Source organism: Botrytis porri (assembly GCF_014898465.1).
Source record: "Botrytis porri strain MUCL 3234 chromosome Unknown BPOR_010, whole genome shotgun sequence".
Taxonomy (NCBI): Eukaryota; Fungi; Ascomycota; class Leotiomycetes; order Helotiales; family Sclerotiniaceae; genus Botrytis; species Botrytis porri.
This window is the reverse complement of record NW_024066084.1, coordinates 170,755-186,817: the sequence shown is the minus strand read 5'-3', so window position 1 is coordinate 186,817 and position 16,063 is coordinate 170,755. Positions and strand designations below refer to the sequence as shown.

At 43.1% G+C, this 16,063-nt stretch overlaps 5 protein-coding genes across 5 annotated transcripts; 3 read left to right on the top strand and 2 right to left on the bottom strand.

Moving 5' to 3' along the window:
- Nucleotides 1-251: 251 nt before the first annotated feature.
- Nucleotides 252-5,790, bottom strand: EAF01_007536 (uncharacterized protein). The gene is made up of 4 exons (XM_038915792.1): nucleotides 4,810-5,790; nucleotides 3,241-4,392; nucleotides 2,665-3,158; nucleotides 252-2,581 (listed from the first exon to the last, which is right to left on the bottom strand). The coding sequence occupies exons 1-4, from the start codon at nucleotides 5,053-5,055 to the stop codon at nucleotides 370-372; spliced, it is 4,104 nt and encodes a 1,367-aa protein (XP_038768263.1). The 5' UTR covers nucleotides 5,056-5,790; the 3' UTR covers nucleotides 252-369.
- Nucleotides 5,791-6,048: 258 nt separating this feature from the next.
- On the top strand, nucleotides 6,049-7,422 carry EAF01_007535 (uncharacterized protein; the record flags this gene model as incomplete). Its single annotated transcript, XM_038915791.1, has 3 exons — nucleotides 6,049-6,274; nucleotides 6,333-6,470; nucleotides 6,524-7,422. The coding sequence occupies 3 exons, from the start codon at nucleotides 6,049-6,051 to the stop codon at nucleotides 7,420-7,422; spliced, it is 1,263 nt and encodes a 420-aa protein (XP_038768262.1).
- A 261-nt stretch (nucleotides 7,423-7,683) lies between these two features.
- EAF01_007534 (uncharacterized protein) lies at nucleotides 7,684-9,812 on the bottom strand (the record flags this gene model as incomplete). The annotated part of the gene is made up of 3 exons (XM_038915790.1): nucleotides 7,684-8,826; nucleotides 8,884-9,281; nucleotides 9,338-9,812. The coding sequence occupies 3 exons, from the start codon at nucleotides 9,810-9,812 to the stop codon at nucleotides 7,684-7,686; spliced, it is 2,016 nt and encodes a 671-aa protein (XP_038768261.1).
- An 883-nt stretch (nucleotides 9,813-10,695) lies between these two features.
- On the top strand, nucleotides 10,696-12,002 carry EAF01_007533 (uncharacterized protein). The gene is made up of 4 exons (XM_038915789.1): nucleotides 10,696-10,945; nucleotides 11,108-11,374; nucleotides 11,432-11,561; nucleotides 11,619-12,002. Exons 1-4 carry the CDS (start codon nucleotides 10,913-10,915, stop codon nucleotides 11,687-11,689), a joined length of 501 nt encoding a protein of 166 aa, XP_038768260.1. The 5' UTR covers nucleotides 10,696-10,912; the 3' UTR covers nucleotides 11,690-12,002.
- A 214-nt stretch (nucleotides 12,003-12,216) lies between these two features.
- Nucleotides 12,217-14,173, top strand: EAF01_007532 (uncharacterized protein; the record flags this gene model as incomplete). Its single annotated transcript, XM_038915788.1, has 6 exons — nucleotides 12,217-12,342; nucleotides 12,392-12,907; nucleotides 12,956-13,163; nucleotides 13,217-13,594; nucleotides 13,647-13,892; nucleotides 13,944-14,173. 6 exons carry the CDS (start codon nucleotides 12,217-12,219, stop codon nucleotides 14,171-14,173), a joined length of 1,704 nt encoding a protein of 567 aa, XP_038768259.1.
- Between the last annotated feature and the right edge of the window lie 1,890 nt (nucleotides 14,174-16,063).

Below are 16,063 nucleotides of genomic sequence, written 5' to 3'. Positions count from 1 at the left end.
CCCCTCCTTGGAATTCTTTCACTTCATTCTTCATTCTATATTTCTGTGTCCCTTCCAAATCTTTCTCTTTGTACTCTTCAAGATAACATTGTGAAGTTCTTGGGATCGAAGTCTTGATATATGAATTAGATGGATCGGGAGTTTTTTGTATAATAATTCATCTACTTTTGAGCGCTTGATTCTTTTTTTCATCTCAGTCTATAATCAATCATGCCTACATGTCTCCCTACTTCATACCCCATTGCAAAACTCTGGAAATATTACACGGGGTGTGATCTCTTATTTTGAGTCAAATACATCCTTGGCTCTTGAGATAATTACTTTTTATGATTCATAATATTTGAAATGCCATTGAACCATATGAAACTATTAAACGACTGGTCTCAAAAACACTCCCAAATCGTCATAAGCCTGCTCTATATAGACAATAGGGTCATTACCAGTTTCCAACTTTCCCTCATGCATATTCTCGAGTAGCATACAAAACCGCTTAAACTGTCTCTTGTTCTCATCAGTTTGACGATCCCCAATTCCAAACATTGCTTCGAGTTTGTCATTTTCCAATACCCTTTTCAGAATATCACCGTCAACTTGCATATCTGCAGGGCCATGTTTTGGTTCCAAGTCGGCTGATCCATCCCATGGCCGTCCTCCAACAAGACCAGAACTTCTTGCAAGATTGGCAACATATCTGAGAAATTGCCACGCTCGAACATTAAGGGTGGTAAAATGATATAATGATCCATCAATTCCTATCCCCAAAGTCTCAGAGTTCATTTCATCATTGAAGATCGCACCAAGACCATGAAGACGAGTAGAATCCACGACAGAATCCCCAGATTTATGAACTTTCCAACTTGAATCCCATACAGGACGACAATTCGCAGATCGAAATCGGATTACTGAAGCCGGTAGTCGTGCTTCAAATATAGTATCGAGTGTATCAACTTTCAAGCCCGAACTAGCCCACAAACCAATGACAGATCTTGACCTGTCCGAGACAAACTCAATTTGACTATTATCGGATTCTCCAAGAGGATTTGGTCTGCCAATCATGTGGTGGAGAGATTCGTGTTGAAATTGATCGGTATGCGTATGACGAAGATGAACAGTTCCATCAGTTTTGATGACCTCTAGAATTTGTAGAGAATGATGTCTGGTAAGAGCATATATCTTTCCAGAATCATAAGACAGTGAAATAGCTGGTGAAAGTAGTTTGGCTTCTGCCACGTTTTCATTAAACTTCCTTTCCGCCCTATTTAGCGTGCTATAGTATAGTTTAACTTCGTTGCCGCTTTGTGCACAGTAGTACAAGCCTTCAGAATCTCCAACAACTGAATACACAGAAGTGAAATTTTTGAACTGAGTCGTTTGCCAAAATGATATCTTGGGTCGACCAGAATATGTCACCGGAGCATCATCACTGTTGGTTGAGATAATCACAACCCTACCTCCACTGGTACATACGACAATAAAATTCCAAATGGAAGTTCCATGACAGTATAGCCATTCATAAATGCAAAGGATTTTCTCATCAAAGCGGCCCAATCCTGCTACAAAACTTGTTTGTGGCCCATTCTTCTTGACCCTTGGGTTAGATAAATCCTCGCCAGTTTCGGGGTCTATAAAGTAGAGTGTACTTCGGCCGTCTATAGAGGCGCCAACAACAAACGCATTGCGAACCTCCGAATGGATGATTCGATATGGTGTTCCTCTAATGGGGATGCGGCGAGGTACCGTTTTTGATTTCATTCCCATTCTGGCGAGTAGAATCCGATTGTATGATATCAGAAGAACATCAGTATCAACTAGTGATGCAGATTCGAGCGGTAATATGGAGTTGATATTCGGCTGCTGTAGGGTAGTGTTCAGTGCGTCCACCAGCCAAATTTGATCCGCTTTGATAGTCATTCTCGTTGTCAGCTTCCTTGGGGATTTTCCATCAGTATTTTGAGTACTTAGATTCATCTTAAAAATCTTCTCATCGCAATTCACGAACAGGCAGTCCAATTGTTCGGCTTGAGTTAACGTTGCCACACTACCTCCGAATCTAACACAACAAGACCTGCGAATATAGAAATCCTGTCCGGTTTGAGCAATGTCCAATGAAATAACTAAACCAGTGAGTGTTCCACACAGTAAAGTGAAGTTGTCAGGAGTTGACGAGGGTATAACAAGAATACTGGCCAATGCTCGAAGATCATAACTACACCCTTCGTAGATGGTAGGTACGCGTAAGTGAAATTCTTCCCGCCCAATGAACATCAGGAAAACTTCCCCATCCTTTTTCTCTCCAGTAACTATAAGCCCTTGAGGATCTTGTGGGTGCAGATACATCGCGATGCAAGTTATTTCTCCACCTTCGGGGGTCCACTCGATAATTGTCTTGGGAGTATACAACATGGTAGGTGGCGATGTACTATTATCGATGGTGGCATCGAGTATGCGAAGCATACGCTCTTTCTCGTGATGAGTGGTAAAAAGTACCTTTCCACCGCAGATGATGGCATTGTTAATGAATGAGGTTGAAATTGTTAAAGCTTGAGGATAGCCCATCATATTCAAATCGTTAAGTGTAGTACTAAGGAAATGGTCAGACGGCTTGATCACATCCACACGACTTTTCAGAGTATAGCTCATGATATGAGAAGCTGGAAGACATACCAATTGCCCGAGTCGAGAACAACAATGGATCGTTCTGTTACTTGTATTGCACGATTTCCGCAGACGCTGGTCACAATAGTCCGGCTCGTCAGATCTAATGGGATATGACTTGGGTCAAGTTCTTCTGCATTAGTCCGGTCTAGAGAAATTTGTAAAATAGCTGATCGATCCTCGAGCGAAAGTAAAACCCAGTCGTCACCACCAGCTGAACCTGAGTATACTTCTGAGGGCAAAATCCATGCTTTCGTGACCGCAGAATGAAACTCAAGATCTAGGCCAAGAATTGCTTCAATACCAGACCTCAGTTCTGTGATGGATGATAGTGCTCCTTTTCCGCTGCAAACAAATATCGAATCTGGCGTAGGAACGAAGCTCTGGGTTCTGGTATTAATGTTTAAGTTAGATTTCAAAACTTTCCTTATCACTACAAGATCCATAGCTGGCGACCAGTTTTGTGTGTCTTTTTTAACATTAGGCTGTGCTCGAGCCGTATTCTATGATGATAAATGGTCAGTGAAGTTCCCGGCAAATTCCTTCACCCGGTGTTGCAATGAGATACCATATGTTTATACTCACCAAATAAGTTCCTCCAATACTAGCGTCGCCCCCAGAAACAAGCACATCGCCATGGCGGTGAATATCCGGATCAAGTGAATAATCTGCACAAGCAAAAGCTTCCCCGATATTGCATTGCATCTCGCCAACATCGGTTATAGAAAGATCAAGATCTTGTCTATCGTGATTCACCTGTAATAGACAGATCCACCCATCCTCTCGAGCGAGATATACATCATCATGTTCCGCTGTATGATGGGGCAAACGAGTTGGTTTTGCCCAGGCTGTCCATAAGGGCACGTCTGAGCCTTGATAAAGGTCAAGGGGTTGTCTTGGATTGGATGCAATTGGTATGCATTCAGGTGCGCCCTCCAAAATGCCTTTGTAAGCCACCATAGAATGCTTGTTCACTAGAATAAACGCGGCTTGAAAGCGTAAAGGTATGAACAATAGGGGGATCTCCATCAAGGCATAACCTTTTTTGCCTCGAGAATTTCGTGATTTAATGGCTGAGAGGGGTTCCCCAGCTCTCCATGAATAAATGAGCATTCTTATCTTGCCGTTCATCGTTACTATCAGTAGCAGAATGATATCATCTTCTGAACCAGCTGGAGGATGAAGGAATTCCAATTTCAAAATTGCTCCTTTACAGAGAATGATCTTCTCAGACTCGATAAACTGAAGTTCTTCGCCATTGGTATATTGACGATTCAGCTCCGTTCTTGACTCCAATGCCTGGACTGTGAAACATTGTTCAGAACAACCTATTACCAAATATCTTGAACTCGGGTCAATAGATAGATGCGTTCCAGGCTGGAGCTTGTCCAGCGCTTTGGATAACCGTCGCCTACTTGACATGAACTTCCACGATCCGTCGCCAGACTGGTGTAGCGTTAAAAAGACCGAATCGCTAGATGTGTCCGCTTCGAGTTGTAAAACTAGAATCTGAGGTGGCAAAAGTGACTTGGAAGATGATGGATTATCTGACGATGCCGAAAAGTTGATCATGTCGACATCTTCACACTCCTCCTTGACACGCACTTGCTCCTTTTGGTAGTCTTCGAGCGATCCCAGAACAGTTGCATTGCGAATTCTGGAACCGAAGTCGTCCTTTCGGATAACTTCAAATAGATGCGGGCCAACTCCCAATCGTCTAATCTCGACAAATGTGTCCTGACTTTGTTAGCGGTCATTCGAAGTAAGATGGGTATCATCATATGAATGAAACAGGTGCCGGCGTGTGTAGTGACTTATCCATCTCTTCATACATGCTCAAGATAGAAAGTATTATAAGGTACTACAGTTACCTGCTCGGCCTCAAACGTTTGCATTCGTATAAAATCCTCCAATACTATGAGTACACTGGGTGTCATGAATATCTCTAACAATGTGAGTATATTAGGTGTTTAGAATTCTTGATAGGCTCTGGGTCATTGTCATCAAATGATCTTCTCCAGTACTTGCAGAATCTCAGTGACGACAGTTCTGTTCCTCCCCAAATAATAAAAGAACTAATAACGACAATAGACAAGAGCAACATAGCTAAAATACAGCCCGACAGCATGACAAACGAAAAATGCGTTTACTTACTCCAATATATGCTACATCGTTGTACTCCTGACCACGAAGTTTAATGGGCAGAATCCAATGTACAAGAGGGCTAGGAATGATTGTTTGAGTCAAAACACCACGGATCGGAGGACGTATCGTTTCCATGGTATGATCGATTGCCCTATCGTCCATTCGATTGTAGCGTTGAAGCAGTGTATGGGTATCGACAGTCCTGGTAACCCATTGTCCGTCAACCAAGACTTGTGTTTGCAATGGAAATGCCATGGGGACAATTCAAATAAGCTTGATTGCCCAATTGATTGTCATCCGAAATAGGAAGACACGACGTGCCTCGTATATGCAAACCTAGTCGAGAGGTACTTGATAATAGGTATTGTGTAGAAGGTGGAATGATGAATGATCGACCGCCTTAGGTATTGAATGTGAATTTCGAGAGGAAATTTCGAGAGGACTGATCAATGAATTGGACAGATATTGATTGCATCATTAGCCTCGGGAACTTTATTTTTTTAAGCTTTTGACCATAAGATTAGGGGGAGAATATTGATATTGAAAGTTGGAGGTGCTTCAGAATATTAATATCCCGATAATGGTACTCAGGTAGGTGAACGACATGAAAAGTTTGGCCTATGAACGAGCGAGCCTATTCATCCATGACCACCTGGTAAGGACAATATTGATACTTGGGGTTGCTTTCAAATGCTAGTATTCCGATCATGCTCCTCAGATGAATCGCCTGAAAGCTGTCTCTACCACTTGAGCAATTGAAATGTTGTAGCCAGCACGAATCCTCGTATCAATATAAATTTATGTGACCTTGATCGTGACTTCTGTATTTGTATTTAGCCTTTACCAAACAAGGCTGATCGATAGACCTCTTTCGGGCCGAAATATCATAGAAAATGTAAGACTTCAGACATTTATCTCTCTAGAGAAAGCGTAAAGTATTCCGTGAGAAAATGCATACCCTTTTCAACTCAAAACATATTTCGGTTGTCATCAAACTGAGTTAATAAATGAATCTATCATATTTTATTTGACATGGATTGAACAGAATCCCTGACTGAAGACGGGAAACCATCAAGGTCGCTTCTACTCTATTTTTACGCTAAGCTATCGATCAAACTGGTAACAATGGAAGGGGTATTCTACGAGACTCACTACAAGTGATTTATTGGCTCTTTGTCGGATTTCTTTCTCCGACTTTACAACAGGCTATCATGATAATTCGACTCTCTAAATTCCATCATACTCAATATGGAGTCTAATGAGCAACCCATGAAGAGAGAGAAGTCCTCGGCAAGCTCCTCGAGAGCCTCGTCCCGCTCCCCCTCAAATTCCACCAAAGCGAAGCAAGCACGAGAGCCTACTGAAAAGGAGGTAAAGATCTTGGAGGCATGCAAATGGAAAGATTTGGATACGATTAGAGAATTGGCCACATCGAAAGGTGGCTTGGTCTCAGATGAAGTGCGTCGTCAAGCATGTAAGATGTTCAAGCTCCCGAACAAACCTTTGGATTCGAATCTGACAATGAATAATAGGGCCTATACTCCTCGGCTGTGACAATGAACACAGCGACACAAAGGGCGATTTGACGAGCTGGAAGGAACTGCCAAAGCATGGGGATGAGGATCAGGTTGCGCTGGATGTCAATCGGTCCTTCATATACTATCCAAACGGTATGGTTACGGAAACACCATGAAGCAACATAGTGCAAGCTAATTATGACCAGATCAAACCTCGAAAGAGATTGGCCATAGGAAGGAAGAACTCTCTGACCTCATCATCGAAGTCCTACGTCGCAATCCTTATCTCTGCTACTTCCAAGGTTACCACGATATCTGCCAAGTACTCCTTCTTGTTCTCCCACCTGCTATTCGCACCCCCTCAGTCGCCCGGCTTTCTGCACTTCGAATTCGCGACTTCATGCTTCCAACTCTATCTCCAGCTCTCGCACAACTTCGCCTTATCCCATCCATCATAAATACTGTCTCTCCTGCTCTTCGCACTCATCTCTCACAAACCCAGCCATTCTTTGCTCTCTCGGGTACCCTTACAATGTACGCACATGATATACAAGAATATGGTGATATCGCCCGGCTTTTCGACGTTTTATTGGCACGAGAGACTGTCTTTTCTGTCTATATGTTTGCACAAATTGTCCTTTCACGCTCCGAAGAGCTTTTCGAGACACCCGCCGATGAACCGGAAATGTTACATTCTATACTTTCGAAACTACCTAAACCTCTCGATCTCGAATCTCTCATTTTCAATACTGTCAAGTTATTTGAGAAGCATCCACCTGAAACTTTACCCTCCTGGAGATCGATTTCTTCATCCAGCGTGCTTAAAACCGCTCGTTGGTCTGATCAGGTCACAAAACAGAGCCTTTCAGATGGCCAGAGATATTTCGCGCAACAAGTCAAGGAATTACAATGGGCTGCAAAACGTGATGAATTATTAAAGATGATGTGGAGATACAGACGGCCTGCTAAGGCTATTAGTATTGCAGTTTTGGCCGGAATTTTCTCATATCACTGTATACCTAGATCGAATGTAGTAGGAAGACGCTGGACGTCTATATTTGGGGTTTTCTGGGAATTACTGGGCGGGGGTTACAAGGACCATTGAAATATAGGTTGGGCAGGGTCTACTGACTGTGTATAAGGTCTTTGGGGTATCCGGGTATTGGGAATGGAGTATAGACGGGTTCATTAATGGTTGGGTGGAGCATGATTTCTTCTACAGCGTAGATTATCTCCGGCTCTCTTCCTATCATAAGAAAAGTTTTTGTTTTTCTTCACGAGTACAAATTGGATGATTGAAATAACACGCCTTGATAAGTGTACACGCTCAAAAACTTCCAATCCAGTATCAAAAAGAAGTGAAGGGTCAGATACCCTCCCCGAACGCGTTCTTCAACCCCTCAAAATGCGCCCTCTGTTCCCCGGCTAATTTACCCTCTACATCCCCTACAATTGTCAAAATCAACGAATAATTATTAAACAAAAAACGTTCCTTCTTCCTCTTATCCGGCATGACTCCCGCGCACTTGGTCAAAAAGGCTTCCATCTCGCTTCTCAGTCTTGCCAGACTACTCGCGACAGGTTCATCATCCCCTGCTTCGGTACTCAATTCCAAGATGCCCTGTAGAAATTGACCGAAACGTTGGGTCATGAAGTGCGGAGCTGCGGATTGTTTAGCTTGTTCTGAAGCTGAGGGTTTGCGGGTAGGGAGGGCGGATGTTAGGGTGCGGACGGATTCGCAGTGGATGTCCATGGTGAGTTGGAAGCGTGGCCAGAGGAGCATGGATGTTGCGTTGATGTAGGAATCTACGGCGGGGATCTTGCGGCGTTGAAGGGAAAATGCAAAGTGTTGATTCAAGCGCACACATAGGAGGAGACCCAGACAATCGTGGGACTCGTGGACGAGAGACTTGGTGAGAGATTGGCCGAGGGAGAAAGTGGGTTCGAAGATGAAGTTGAAGTGTCGGGAGATGGTAGCGTAGGTTAGAGAGGGGGAGAAGAAAGAGGTAAGAAAGGAGTATTCGGCGGAAGCGTTGTCAATCAGCGCTAGGTTGAAGTTACGGAAAGGAAACTCCATGTAATGTGTTTGTTTATCTTCTTCGGCTAGGAAGGAGGGTAGTGCAGTTTGGTTTGGGGTTTTGAGGAGGTCGATTCGTCGACCGAGATTGAATGCGTCATGCGGCGGACCTGTTTGTTTAGATCCTGAAAGAAGGGTAGTCTTACGAGACCCATCATCTGATCCGAGCACATCGTGTCTGTCTAATACATGAAGCTTGATCTTTTCCAACGCCTTCAAATACCTCGTGAACTGATTAAGGAAGTACCATCGCATTGTATTCATGTATGCTTGACCAAGCTCCTCAGCCAACTTTGGGTGATGTCTATGCAAGAATGCATATAAATCTTTGTAGCGAAGAAAGTGCTGTTGTTGAATAATCTGTGCATTTATATTCGGCGATCGCAATGCTTTTACTTGAGCAACGAGGAAATCTCTGATTCTTTCCAGTGCCTAGAGATAAAAAGTCAATATGTTTTTCGCAGGAGGGATCAGAAGAGGCGAGTCTACTTTGGAAACTAAATTCTCCAGCAAAGGCTTAAGATCGTTCACACCCTTTATAACACGTTGCTCCTTTGATTTAGCATCCATTGCCTTTGATCGTTTCTCAACTTCCGCTAATGCTCGAACCCAAGCTTCATCTATAGCTCCATCCACGATTTTTTTAACGACAGCTGGAGAGACACTGATCTCTTCCACTATAGGCCCAAGTCCGTTCTCTACTACTTTGCGATTCTCCAACCTTACACTCAAAGCCGTTGATCGTGCTTGTAGAGTTTCGATCTCCGCAGAAACCATAGCAAGATCGTTTTGAAAGCTGGTGAGGTTTATCTCGACTGAATTAAGAACATCATCGCAAGCGCGAATTGATCGATGGAGGCCTTCGAACTTTTCTTTATCGCGCTCATCTGTTGAAACTATCAGCAATTGCGCATTGCAATTTAAGAGGAAGTAGTATACATACATTCCTCCAGTGTTTGAGTTTTATATACATGCTCAACCTCAATATCGAGAGGTTCTCCTGCTACAATGTCTTGTAGACTTAACCCTCCGAAATCCCATTCGCCTTCATCGTCTTCCTCTTTAATGGGAGCAACTGTCCCATTTGTAATCCCCGAGCTCTTCGTTGGTGGCAGTTTCGTGCTTTCCCCATTGTTCAATAGTGTTCCCAAAACCTCCAAAGGATCTGGCACATTCGGAGGTGTGACTGCTTGTTTGAGGTTCGAACCATTGGGTCTCCGTGATAATAGCAAGGATGAATTAGAGTCATTAGAGACTAACGATAGGGAAGACGATCTCGGATTGAAAGGGGGTCTGCCACCAACTGGAGATGGTACAAGATGACTCGGTCGACGAGGGAGATTTGGGATCCTATTTAATGGGGGAGGGGGAGAAGCAGAAGGTGTTGTATGTCCGGATAATCGATCTAATGACCACATTCTGATGGTCGAAATGTAAAGTAGTTAATTCCTCTCCCCATGCGCCAATAACAAATTGAAATGGAAAGGATTCGTATTTTCTATGCAATACTTGAGGTGTTACTCCTGGTGTCATCTGAATAAAGCAGTTAAAGTATAAACAATAGGGAGCTTCAGCTTATCGATATAGAACAGACCAGATTATCGAAAATGGCATCCTCAGCACCCAAAGCTTTGTAAACACTTAACAAAGCAAAGTAATGAGATTGGCTACCTCAACTGGAGAGATTATACCAGGAAAAGAACTCAAACATCACTTCTCACATAAACAAGTAGGTACCTCTTCTAATGCCTACCTACTCAAGCTCCAGCTGCTGTTGAAAGCTTTGTATAATTGTTGAAGGGAGGGAAATATGTTGTGAATTGATAGCGATAAGGAATATGGATCTATGTGGTTAGGTAGGTATGCCTCTCAAGCCACCTCTATTCTGCTTTGTGGCTGGAGTACCTTGACAAGAGAAGACTGGACGGTGAAGTCGTGGATATACACAAGGAAAATGATTGAGAACTTGGATTTACTAACGTACCACTGTGCTACCAAGATATCTATAGCAGCCCTGGAGTCTTCATTCAATGCTCTCCTTCTTCCCCCCTTCTTAATCAGTACTCCCAACTTATCTTCAGAGCAGCATCCTGTCATGTGATCCGCGTTCCCCTCACTTTGCACCCAAGAAATAGTCAACCCGAAATATAACATAACAACAACAGTAGATCGAGATAGCCAATTAAAATCGGAGAAGCAGCTTTGTATTTTTCAGCCACTCTTTCATGTCCGATTTATCCAATAACCGTAATAGGACTGAAGTTCAAATCCAATAATTTAACTGGTTGAACTATCTCCACCCTCGACTTTTTTTCACAAAAAAACTGGAACTAAATGGTCGCTAAAATCTACCAATCTTTCCAGGACCAGATTCCCTTCCACACACCACATTCTATTCTTCCTCGATTTTATAAATTCTTCCACACCTCCTAATCTTTTCGCAATCATTCTCATCACGACTCCTCAACTCTATCAATTTTTATTCTAACTCCCCAACTCCCCCCAAATACCTCTCAAGATGTCTGGAGAAGCCCCAGTTGATGACTCTCAAGTAAGATAAAAATTTGTCCTTTCTTTCTGTGTGTCGATTTCACCCCGCACATGAACTCTTTCCCCCCCCACCAAAAATCGCTTTGCGTGCATATCAACCAAAATCAACGACGACGAATATGATCAAACTTGATAACTGACCTTTTTTTTCTTCTTCGAATAGCATGAGCACACCTTCGATTCCGCCGATGCTGGTGCATCCACCACCTACCCTATGCAATGTTCTGCCTTGAGAAAGAACGGATTCGTCTGCATCAAGAACCGCCCTTGCAAGATCATCGACATGTCTACCTCCAAGACCGGTAAGCACGGTCACGCCAAAGTCCATCTCGTCGCCACCGATATCTTCACCGGAAAGAAGCTCGAAGAACTTTGCCCATCCACCCACAACATGGATGTCCCCAACGTTTCCCGTGTCGAGTACCAATTGGTAAGAATATAATCACACGGTCAATCGTTGGGCGCGTTCGCTAACGAATCTTTGAAGCTCAACATCACTGATGATGATTTCCTCTCCTTGATGTCTGAGGGAGGTGATCTCAAGGAGGATGTTAAGTTGCCAGATGGAGAGGTCGGCCAAAAGATCCGTGGTCTTTTCGACTCCGACAAGGACACCAGTAAGTAATGCATATTCGGGATAATTCCAACATATCACTGACAAATCCTTCTTCCAGACGTTATTGTCCTCACTGCTATGGGTGAGCAACTCGCTATCGATGGAAAGGAGGCACCAAAATCTGGTTAAACATCTGAAAAGTAATATCCCCAAGATTTTCGCGATAGCATGGGTTATTTTGCGTGAATGTCTGTTCGCCCGAAGGTCCTTAAATTCAGAGGAATATGATGCTTTCGGATATCTACATTCTTATGGTCTACGTTGGGGCGATTTGATCTACGAAAACTTGGTCATACTGGTTATCTTATCTCTCCTAGCTTCCCCAGTATCATAATTTCATAGCTGAATGCTGTTTTATGATATCCTTGACCGGCGTAGTCAAGCGGGCATGCTACATAGTTTGTTTTCACGAAATAAAAAATTATCTCCCAGTTATCAAGAATTTATGTGAGGCGCATAAATCTACAATTTCCACCAGTGAAGTACCTACTAGTAGTACATTAAAAAAAAAGTAGAAGTGCTATGTCCACCCGCTTCTAGCGCCAATTTTTCCACGTAAACGATTTCGGGAAAATGAAACCCGATTTTATGTACTGAATATGCCACTGGAAGTCATGATTCAAAAACTCTCAAAGTGCTAATCTCTGCTATAAGCTATGTCATCAGCGATTGATTATCACAAATTTCGCAGAGGGGAGACATGTAGTGAAGAAGGATGCCGCGCTCGAAAATTCTATATTGAAGATGGTAAAAAGTTTTGTCAACGAGGTCATGAGCAAGCAGTTTGTAAACGTTTCCAAACTAAATTGGTCATAAAATAACTCAGTCTAGGGTTTTACACAAACTCAACAAGATGAGGATGACTGGAACCAACAAGGGAAGAAGTCAAGAAAACGGCGAGAGCAAAAAGAGCAGGTGGAAAAAGTTTTCGGGGGCCGTGATGCCACGCAACTCTATTTACAATGTTACCAATTGATCCTTTGGAAACAAACCCACTGGTTAGTGACAGTGAAGGGCTTTCCAGAAGAATTAGAAACTATCGTGAGAGATTTGTGGGAATTGAGATTGAGAGTTTTACAAGGTTCGGGAGACGAGAGAAGTGAGTATGGGACCGAATTTGGGTCAACGACGGAAGGAGACGACACGGATACGGATGGGACAGGTTATAGAAGTACGGCTTCGACTGTTATGAGTAGGAAGAGGGCATCTAGGGCCAAGAAAAATCTTCCAAAATTAATTGAGACTCTGGGGTTCTGCTACCTTGGAATACTGCTTTTACGACTGCCTACAAGTTTAGGAGAAATATATAAATGGGCAACTAGGGATGAGATTATCTATACACGAGTGGTAAGTGAGGTTCGTAAACATAGTTCCCTATTTACTAAACGAATGCAGATTAAAGAAATCCCCAAGGAAATGAGAGCTCGATTACCAGGTCATTATTTCAGAGCACTTGAGATCCACGGTATCTTGAACGGGCATAGACTTCATCAAACAGTACTCGATATGATTTCATTCTTCAATTTCAATTTCGAAATGGTTTTCCCCCCAATAAACCACAAAATACTTCTATACAAGAGTGTTAGAGATTTGGGTCTTCCAGGTGTGTTTCCAACCTCAGATTCAGAGTTCTTTTTTAAATCTAACCTTTCTCAGTTGACATTTACATGGCTGTAAATCATCTTGCTGAGATTCTGGAATACAATTTCTCATACCCGATCCACAACAAGCGGTTACATGGAACAACTGGATATCCAGAATATCAACTCACCAGTCTGATAGTTATTGCCACAAAACTCAGCCAGCCATTCGACGACATACACCGTCATCCAGAAAGCAATCTAGATGCCACAGCCGCAAAAATCAACTGGACTAAATGGCAAAGTATCATGTTCGATAATCCGACTGAAGGCTTGAAGCGTGGAGATGAAATCAAAATCACAGATGCAGACGTTTTCAAAATGACTGGAGAACAAATGGACGACTGGATGAGTTGGTATCACAAGACTTGGATCGATGATAGGGATCAGAAAGGTGAGCAGATACTACATTGGTTGAATATGGTTTTCACTAAGATTCTGAACAGTTCCTCAGCAAGTTTTGGAGCTCTTTCCATTGCCGGACATCCTACCTGAGACGACAATGGCAATAGTCGATCCAGATCCAATCAATCGGGCCAAAGAAGTCCACAAAACATTAATCCTTCAAAAGCCAGTAGCTTGTGTGGATGATGAAGAATCCCAAGATATTGTTCGCCCTGGTGAAAAGTATAGAAGATATCGGACAGTTGAAGAGTTACCTGAAAGTGCTAAGGCCTTTTTTGAGATTGCTGGTAAGTTGTTCCTGTTAGATGATGTCTTCATGCTCTCGTTGACTGGTTTAGCGAGAAATATTGGAACTTCTATTGGGAAATTGGTACATGGTGTTTTTACTACTGAGATTCAATTGGAAAAATGGATGTTAGATGAGCGTAGGAAAGAATTGTTAGAGCAGGAAGAGAGTGAGGGGAAAAACGCTCATCAGGAGGAGATGATACATGGCGTCGAGGTAGATGACGACGTCGAAGAGGAAGAATCCGATGATAGAGACGTTGATTCTCCCACGAAAGAGTGAGCATGAATCAATTGGGTTCCTTATTAGTTCGTGTGCAATTTTCGAAGGACTGGTTCAGGTAATATTTCCGGTTCGGATGTATTGGGAAAGGGTGCGATCTTGCTTCGAATAGGTTCATTGGTGTTTAGGATTCATTATAGATACCCAGAGAAATAACTGAATGGAAGCTTCAGGCTCGATAATGTTTACATCAATAGGATCAATTAATTTCTAACATCGTTCTATCACACCCTGATGGCTACCTGTTTGATGAGCGGGCGGCCTCAAATTCGAGGGTGGACACCTGGTCATGTCATGTGATCCAACGCGCTAGGGTTTTTCTCGCTTCCCAACCCACATTCTTTGCAATATTCGACTTGAGTTGGGACTTCGAAATTCAGATTTCCACGACAAGTACGACAAATCGAAGAACCTCAGCAACCAGTAAGTATATACAGCCCTTGCGGTCATTTAAAATGCTTCCGAGTAATTACTGACCTCGTTTGCGATTTTAGTGCAGATGTAAGAACCCCCGATATCCCACCCGCCACCTACCACGAGATAACATGATTTTCGGATTTATTTGCGACATCGATACACAGATTTATATGATAGGAAACTGATGATACATTGATAGCTTCGTCAAGACCCTTACGGGCAAGACCATCACTCTTGAGGTCGAGTCCTCTGACACCATCGACAATGTTAAGGCCAAGATCCAAGACAAGGAGGGAATTCCCCCCGATCAACAACGTTTGATCTTCGCTGGAAAGCAACTTGAGGACGGACGTACTCTCTCAGACTACAACATCCAAAAGGTACGATTGTCTCACACTCCGGATTGAATCGACAAGTTTGGACATCTCTGGGAATTATTGGAGCTGGAGGACGTACATAAAGGGGATAATGAGATGGAAGCATCGGAATTGGCTGATTGACATTATTTTGCCCATAGGAATCCACTCTCCACTTGGTCCTCCGCCTCCGTGGTGGTCTTATTGAGCCATCTCTCAAGGCCCTTGCCTCCAAGTTCAACTGCGAGAAGATGATCTGCAGAAAATGCTACGTACGTTTTTCGATTTTTCCCATCAAGTCACGACATACTGATTAACAAATTTAGGCCCGTCTCCCTCCCCGTGCTACCAACTGCAGAAAGAAGAAGTGCGGACACACCAACCAACTCCGCCCAAAGAAGAAGCTCAAGTAAATGTTTCGCTCCTATGGCGTTTGGGTTCACAGGGAGATTGTGGAAGGGAGGATTGGTGCGCGGATGTATCAATGGGTTCTTTGCGTGGCCGGCTCTGTATTTGAGAACAATAGCATGAGGCAAATGAAGCAATGAGACGATTGTTCAGCACACCAATTACAAATATCTTCAAGAACACTCTTTCGTGTGCCGTTGAATTTGAAGTCGATATGTGCCTGCCTGCCTGAACTAATTTGATTTGCCTTTCTAGTTCGATTGTGGGCTTTGGGCCAATATTGAAGGACTTCTTGCTTTGGACAAATGGCTGCATCACGGGAACGAACTATCTATCCTATATACCGTCCAGTATTGCGTCAAGCGATGACTTTGTGACGAATGGTACTTTCTGACAATCTTCCCTACCAGCATAATCTCCAGATGACCTAGTGAGATGCATTTATTGCCTGGTAGGCGAATTCCCTTCCAGCAGAAACCTAATTAGAGTTGAGCGGAGTGGGATCATGATTCGCTGGGTACGTATTGGAACAAGGGTAGTACAACAATCGGTGGTCATCTTCAAGGGTGGATATACTGGTATAACAATAGTTTCTAGTCTTATTATCGTGGTGGATCAGCACAAGTCTTTTCAGCACTGTGGCTATTGTGAAAGATGTAATGTTGTAAAGCACCAGAGATTTATTAGATCAATTTGATTGTTACCCGAA